At 50.0% G+C, this 7,844-nt stretch overlaps 1 protein-coding gene across 2 annotated transcripts in view; it reads right to left on the reverse strand.

Annotated features, from left to right (window-relative positions):
* SIMC1 (SUMO interacting motifs containing 1) overlaps nt 1-7,610 on the reverse strand; it is a 45,010-nt gene extending 37,400 nt beyond the window's left edge. For both annotated transcript variants that reach the window (XM_040966279.1, XM_040966205.1), the window contains exon 1: nt 7,400-7,610. In XM_040966279.1, coding sequence (XP_040822213.1) covers nt 7,400-7,528 — 129 coding nt within the window. In that variant the 5' untranslated portion in view covers nt 7,529-7,610. The remainder of the gene's footprint in view (nt 1-7,399) is intronic.
* Between the last annotated feature and the right edge of the window lie 234 nt (nt 7,611-7,844).

Genomic DNA, 7,844 nt, shown 5'->3' on the forward strand with positions numbered 1-7,844 from the left:
GTGTTTGTGTTGACAAGCATGAAATCATTCATCTTGCTGTGTATCTCCCTCAGAGCTCTCAGGTGACCAGGTATATATATATTTTTAAAGATTTATTTATTTATTGGAAGGTCAGATATACAGAGAGGAGGAGAGACAGACAGAGAGGAAGATCTTCCTTCCGATGATTCACTCCCCAAGTGAGTGCAACGGCCAATGCTATGCTGATCCGAAGCCAGGAGCCAGGAACTTTTTCTGGGTCTCCCATGCGGGTGCAGGGTCCCAAAGCTTTGAGCCGTCCTCGACTGCTTTCCCAGGCCACAGGCAGGGAGCTGGATGGGAAGTGGAGCTGCCGGGATTAGAACTGGCGCCCATATGGGATCCTGGCGCGTTCAAGGTGAGGACTTTAGCCACTAGGCCATGCCGCCGGGCCCGACCAGGTACATTTTTAATGAGCAGAAGTATTTTGAAAGAGACTTTTTATTCTTGAGTAATGGGTCTCAACATAGGACTTACTTAATACATCATGTTGTAAGCAGCTGTGCCGTCAGCTCTGGTGTACTGTTCCACGTACAGAGCAAAGAGGCTCTTCGGTAGAAGTCTTCAGAACTCTAGGATCTTAGAAATGCTAAATGAGCATTGGCTCCGATATAAAAGTCTCCACGTTCATGAGCACCTGGCAAGAGCCCTGGCCTGTCACTTGTAGCTTTCAAGTCAGAAAGACTAGCTGTGAGGGTTCTACCCAGCCTCTCCTCCCAGTCGCGGGCCGTTTCATCCACACTGAAAGCCTTTTGTTGACTGTACTCACCTTCACCAAGAACTCGGCTGGAACTTCCAGAAAATGTGCTTCCTCACCTTTCTTAGCGTTCACAGAACAGGAGAGTGTTGGGGCCTTGCTCTGGGCCAGGCTTCGGCTTAAGGAAATGTAGCTGATTTTAATCTTCTATGTAGACCATTAAAACTTTCTCTTTATCAGCCATAGGAATTTCTATTTTGTTTGTTTGTTTGTTTGTTTTCGATTTCATCTAGAAGGTCGGGAGACAGATATGGAAAGAACTTCCACCTGCTGGCTCACTCTCCAGATGCCTGCAGTGGTTGGCTGGAGCAGGCTGAAGCCAGGGGCAGGAACTGCATGGGGCCTTCCATGTAGGAGGTAGGCAGAGTGCTGCCTCTGAGGCTGCACATTGGGAGACGCTGGAACAGAAGTGGACCAAGGATGCAGGTACAGGATGTACACACCCCAAGCAGCACCTTAACTGATTTGGCAAGTGCCTAGTCACTCATTTTAGTAAGAAACCTTACTGTTGAGTTGGGTGTTGTGTTGTAGTGAGTCAGGCTGACACCTGCAATGCTGATGACCCAAATGGGCACCGGTTTGAGTCCTAGATGATCCACTTCTGGTCCAGCTCCCTGTTAGTGTAACTGGGAAGGCAGATGGAGGATGGCCTAAACATTTAGGTCCTTGCACCTTGGATTGAATGTGTGGCATAGGGGTTAAAATGTCCATTAGGGAGCCTGACATGGTAGCACAGTGGTTAAATCCTTGCCTTGCACACGCCGGGCTCCCATATGAGGCTGGTTTGTGTCCTGGCTGCTCCGCTTCCCATCCAGCTCCCTGCCTGTGGCCTGGGAAAGCAGTCGAGGACGGCCCAAAGTCTTGGGACTCTGCACCTGTGTGGGAGACCTGGAAGAAGCTCCTGGCTTCGGATCAGCGCAGTTCTGGCCATTGTGGCCGCTTGGGGAGTGAATCATTGGACAGAAGATCTTCCCCTCTGCCTCTCCTCCTCTCTGTACATCTGACTTTCCTGTAAAAATAAAACAAATCTTTACAATAAAAATACAGAAACAAATAAAAATAAAGATTTATTTGAAAGGATTACAGAGAGAGGAAGACACAGGCATTTTCTTTCATCCAATGGTTTATTCCCTAGGTGGCCATACGACCAGTAGCTTCTTGTAGGTTTTCCATGTTGGTTCAGCAGCCCCGGGATTAGGGCCAGCTGTTGCCACTCTCACAGGCCATCAGCAGGGAGCTACGGCTGTAAGTGAAACAGCCAGGACTCGGACTCATGCTCACTTAAGATGCTGGTGTTGCAGATGTCAGCTTGACCTACTATGGTGCAAGGCTGGGCCCATGTGCAAGGTGTTTTTTTTTTAAAAGATCTAATTATCCACGAGGCCACCTCGCTGGGCCCATTGTGCAAGTTTTGAGGGGCACACATCAAAGTGTTAATCTTGGTGAGCTTGGAATGGTGAGATTAACGGCAATTTTAACATTTTTATGCATCTCTAAAATTTTATAATTAGGTCAGTAAAAATTAATTATTTTAAAATATTCTTATGTAAGTGGAAAGAAGTAACATCAAAAACACAGACTCACGTCATCAGCTCAATGAAGTCTAAAGTCCAGGTTCAGAAGCAGGAATTCAAAAATGTCAAACTACAGCATTTGAGATGTCTTTCTGATTTCCTGAACTTGTGCAAGTTAATTTGCTCTTAGTCAATATTTATAAAGCATTAAAAACAATCTTGTTTATTTCTTTGCCTGCCAAATTTAGGAAGGTCAGGCCTGACTTGGAAACAACACAAAAGATAGCAAAAGCAGTTTATGCCAGACATCTGCATTGCTTTGTCAAAATTCTGTGAACATGGGCCCAGCGCAGTAGCCTAGTAGCTACAGTCTTCTTAACCATGCATGTACCAGGATCCTATATGGGCACCGTTCTAATCCTGGCTGCCCTGCTTCCCATCCAGCTCCCTGCCTGTGGTCTGGGAAAGCACTGGAGGACAGTCCCAAACCTTGGGACCCTGCACCCACATGGGAGACCTGGAAGAGTCTTCTGGCTCCTGGCTTCAGATGGGTTCAGCTCTGGCCGTTGCAGCTACTTGGGGAGTAAACCAGCAGATGGACGATCTTTCTGTCTATCTTGCTCTCTGGAAATCTGATTTTCCAATAAAACAAAGAAAGAAACAAACAGAAGAAATGAAGAAGAGAATCAAGATAGTGGAATTGGGGAAGGGAACATTTCCACAGATGGAGAAACATTAGCCAGTGTGAAGCAGAGCGCACATGCCAGCAAATAGGAGAGGACAGAACAACAGCAGAGGGGCACCTGGGATGACAGACACAGGAAAGCAGCGGACGCAACGGTGTGGTGCTGCAGTGACTGATACCCCAGCGGCATTCGGTGAGCAGTGATCTGAACTCCACCAGCAGCCAGGTGGGAAGGGACATTCACCGGGAGATGAGGAAGTGAACCCAGACAAAGAACTGCTCATCCTGCTGGTCCATCTGATTTGACCAGGAGCAGAGACAGAGTGGCAGGTCCCAGATGGGCAGTGCAGGAACAGGGTGGATTTCACAGCCCAGTCTGCCCTTAGAGCTGAATCAGGTACCATTTTGAGTAGAGAGATGAAAACTATGGGACAGGAATGTGCATGCACGGAGCTGGGAGTGGACTCATTTCTGGCTCAGTGAACAGCAACAACACGGCTTTATACAGGTTCCATCCAAGACAGACCCAGGTAGCCCTCAGACTTGATGGCCAGATCAGGAACTCTAGTAGTGGCACACCAGGTGCCATTTTGTACAGTGTAGAAAAAGCCTTAAGACTACATGGACAACAGTGAGCTGTGCATGCATGTGTTGAGCTGGGAGAGAACTCACTCAGCTCAGTGCATTGCACCAGTCCCACAAGGGAAATAATACCGACTTTGGCATCATACCGGTCAAAATAGGTCCGTGTGGCACCCAGACCTAATATCCAACAGGTTCTGGCAAGATCAGCACCACCAACAACCTAGCTATATAGGACACCTGGTGTCTCCCTAATCCTGGGAACTGCTCCAACCAGAAGTGGGAGAAAGGTTGTACAAGCTACAGCTTCAGCAGGGGATCATAGGAGGTGGACCAGCATAACATACCCAGCAAAACTTTCCTTTGTCTTTGAAAACGAAATAAAATCCTTCCACAGAAAAGTCAAGTTCAAGGAATATGCCTCTTCCAAACCTGCCTTACAAAGAATACTTAAAGATGTTCTCTTGACAGGAGAAAAGAAATAGCACCCACCAAAACCGAAAACAAATGTGAAGAACATCCCAGTAAAATAACAACAGAAGACTAAATCAATGAACAACCCATTGCTAAAATGACAGGGCCAAATTATCACCCTTCATATGAAGCCTGAATGTAAATGGATTAAATTTAGCAAAAGTCATAGGTGAGTAAACTGGATTAACAAACAAAACCCATCTATTTGTTGCCTATAGGAGACATATCTCACCAACAAAAATCAGTGGAAACTATATCTCATGGATATTGATATTTTCGCAGTTTCATCTGTTCACAACACTTTCTCATTAAATTCTTCACGGACTCATAGATCATATAGTAGCATCATTTTCTTCAACAAGGTTCTTCACTTTCTTTTTCATTTCTTCAGCGACACATTAGTCATTCAATAGCATGTCATTTAACTTCACGATGTTGTAAATCTCTATTTTTCTTCATGTTGTTGATTTTGTTTTGTGGCTTTTCATTTAAGGGGATGTACAGTAACTGTGTAATGGAGACTGTCATATCCAGATGTGAGGATATAATGCAGTACACATCTCTACTTCCAGATTAAAGATGGACTCCCAATGAAACTGTTAACTATATCTTGACTGTAGGATGCTGGACTCTCTGCCATTATCCACGCCTGCAATGATGGACATATGACTGTTCATTAAGAACTATACTATAGTAATAGTACAGGGAACTCAGTGGGTAGGTAGAGAACTTGGGGAGAAGGGAAGGGAAATCCCTGGGCCTATGGAACTGTATCTAAAACAATAATAATAATAATGAAGTAAAAAATAACAATAAATCTTTAAAAAAGATGCTGCTTGCAATGCTTGTACCCCATAGCCGAGGGCCTGGGTCCAATCCTAGCTTCTGATTCCAGCTCCACACTTGTGGCTCTGCACACCCCTGGGAGGTGGCAGGTGGTAGCAGCTACATCCGCGGGAGACCCAACCGAGTCCTAGGCTCCAGGCTTCAGCTGAACACCTCTGGCTGTTGTGGACTTTAAGGAATAAATCAGTAAATGGAAGATCACTGCCTCTGGCTCTCTGATTTGCAAAGAAATAAAACATATTTAAAAATTAAAATAAAACCTTGTAATTCTGGCAGGTAGATAGTAAAATTCTTAAGCTCAAAAGCTGAGCGGGACTGGCACTGTGGTGGCAGAGGTTAAGCCTGTGCCTGGGATATTGGTATCCCATACAGATGCCGGTTTGGGTCCAGGCTGCTCCAGTATCTATTTAGCTCCCTGCTAAAATGCCCGGAAAAGCAGCTGAAGATGGTCCAAGTCTCTGGGGGCACTGTGTGCATGTGGGAGACCTGGAAGGAGCTGCAAGCTCCTGGCTTTTGGATTGACTCAGCTCCGGCTATTGTGGCCATTTGGTAAGTAAACCAGCAGATGGAAGATCTTTGTCTCATTATGTAATTTGGCCTTGTAGATTAAAAAAAAAAAATCTAAAACAACAACAAAACAACATAAAAACAATGCTGAAAGAGGTGACAGAATCTGCTATGTGGTGAATCTTGATTTCAACAAAGACCTTTGACCTCAAGACCTTGAGGAAGTCAGAAAAAGACTCTCTGGGCTTTGTAACCTTGCAAGTCTCCCATTGCCTTTAATTTTTCTCTTATTTATCCAATCACTTTTAATCTAATCTGCAATAAAGATAAAAGGAGAAATGAGAGGTCATGCTGCGACACCAGCATCTCATATTGGTGCCAGTTTGAGTCCTGGCTGTTTCATTTCCCATCCAGCTCCCTGCTACCGTGCCTGGGAACGCAGTGGAGGAGGACCTGCACCCATGTGGGAGACTGGGAGGAAGCCCCAAGTGTTGGAGGCCATTTGGGGAGTGAACCAGTGCAATGGAAGACCTCTCTTTCTTTCTCTGTAAAATCTGCTTCTAAAATAAATAAACAAACAAATAAATACATACATACATACTTCTGGTCCTGCGACTCGCATGCTTTCCCTTGCTGATCTGTCAGTACTTAGCCTTCCATACTCCCCCAGCAGTTGGATGCCCGCCCAATTTTTCCAGTTCCGACTTTCCTAGAGAGTTGTGCTCCTCCCAGCTGGCCCCAATCTACCTCCCTACATTTTCCGTTAGCATTTTAAATCCGGGAGATGCAAACTGACTGTAACGTCACCTGCACCACCAGCCAGCTGTCTGGCTCGCCTTCTCTCTCTTCTCTTACTACCCCGCTTTCTTCAATTTTTTCTTTCAACCAACATTTATCATGCATCTAAGGAGTCCCACATTTAATTTCCTCCCGTGCTAGGTAGGTCCATTCATTCGCAAAGCTGGGTCATTTCAATCCTAAGAATCTCTTGGCTTGCCTAACAATCGGGTACAGCTCAACTAAATTCTTTTACTGAGCTGGAATGAGAATTCCCTTCGGCTCGAATCACAGCCAAACAGAACTGGTTTTGCGTGCCCCTTCATGGCGTGGCCATCACCTAGAACTCAGCGTTGAACCTGGGTCGCCGACCAACTGCCCGGTGAAGGCTTAGGGGCTGGACAGAGCGGATCTTGGGAAGCGCAGCGAGCTGTGTTTGGAGGGATACATGCGTAGTTTTCCTTAACCTGTAGGTCCCCACACTGTCACATCAGCCTGACAATGATTTCTAGGGTGCGTCTGGGGAGACTGCACAGGAGGTCCTGGTAACCACTTGCAGGATTCGTCAGCTTCCCGGGAAGGGACTGCGGGTGCTGCGTTCTCTCTCCGTTTTTTCCCCCAGCCCCTGGACTCTCTGGCTCTTCGTAGGGGTTCACTAAATGTCCGTGAAGGATTAGGCAAAGATAATTTTAGGCATCGGAGAAAGAACGAAAATGAATGAGGCCTGAGGGGAAAAAGAAATGGGGCCCGGGGTGTTTCCTCCCCCATCCCCGCGCGGGGATTGTCGTGGGGAGGGGAAGGATCTGGGACCCAGCACATGTCTTTCCGCTCAAGTGAAATAAACGTCTCTCCTGCACAATTCCCAAGTCGGGGGGCCCCCTCTGGCTGAGCAGCCAGGCCCTGGAGCGCAGCCACGATCCTGGCCCTGAGCCCTGCTCCCCTCCCGCCCAGCCCGGGGCTCACCTCGCCCAGCACAGACCCAACAACTCGGGCGCTCCCCCGGCCCGCGGCCCCGAGCCCACCGACGTGTGCTCCCCGCCCGGGCTGCAGCGCTGGGCTCCCGGGGCCTGGCCGCCCCGCCCCGGCCCGACTCGGGCCCCGCCGCGCCTTCTCGAAGCCGGGAGAGGCAAGGCGGGAAGCGGCTGCAGCCGTGAGGCGCCGAGGGGCGGGCCTCGGGGCCTCGAGATGCGCAGCGCCCCCCGAAGCCCCCCACAAGTCCGGCGGCCCTCGCTCACTCACCACGGTGCGGCGGGGCAGCGCGCCGGAGCCCCGAGACAGGGCCCGGCGGAGCCTCCGCGCCCGGCTCGAAGTGGCCTCTCCGTAGCTCTCGGGGCCGCTGTCGTCCGAGATCACGATGAAGTCGTCCATGGCTGTGGGCCTCCGCCTGGCCCAGCACGCGGGCGGCCGGCGTCCCTGAGGGCAGCGGCGGCGGCGGCGGCGGCGGCGGAGAACGCTCGGCTGCCGAGGCGGCCGCGCCGGCGGCCACAGCCCGACCCCCACCCCGCCGCGCCGGCCCCGCCCCCGCCGGCCCGAGCCCCGCCCCGCCCGGTCCGCGCCCCGCCCCGCCCGGTCCGCGCCGCCCCCGCCCCCGCCCGGTCTGCGCCGACTCCGCCCCGCCGCGCCGGCTCGAGCCCCGCTCCCGACCGGTCCGCGCCAGCCTCCGCCCGGTCTGCGCCGGCCCCGC

This window comes from Ochotona curzoniae, unplaced genomic scaffold (assembly GCF_017591425.1).
Source record: "Ochotona curzoniae isolate NIBS_2020 unplaced genomic scaffold, NIBS_Ocur_1.0 contig_1, whole genome shotgun sequence".
Taxonomy (NCBI): domain Eukaryota; kingdom Metazoa; phylum Chordata; class Mammalia; order Lagomorpha; family Ochotonidae; genus Ochotona; species Ochotona curzoniae.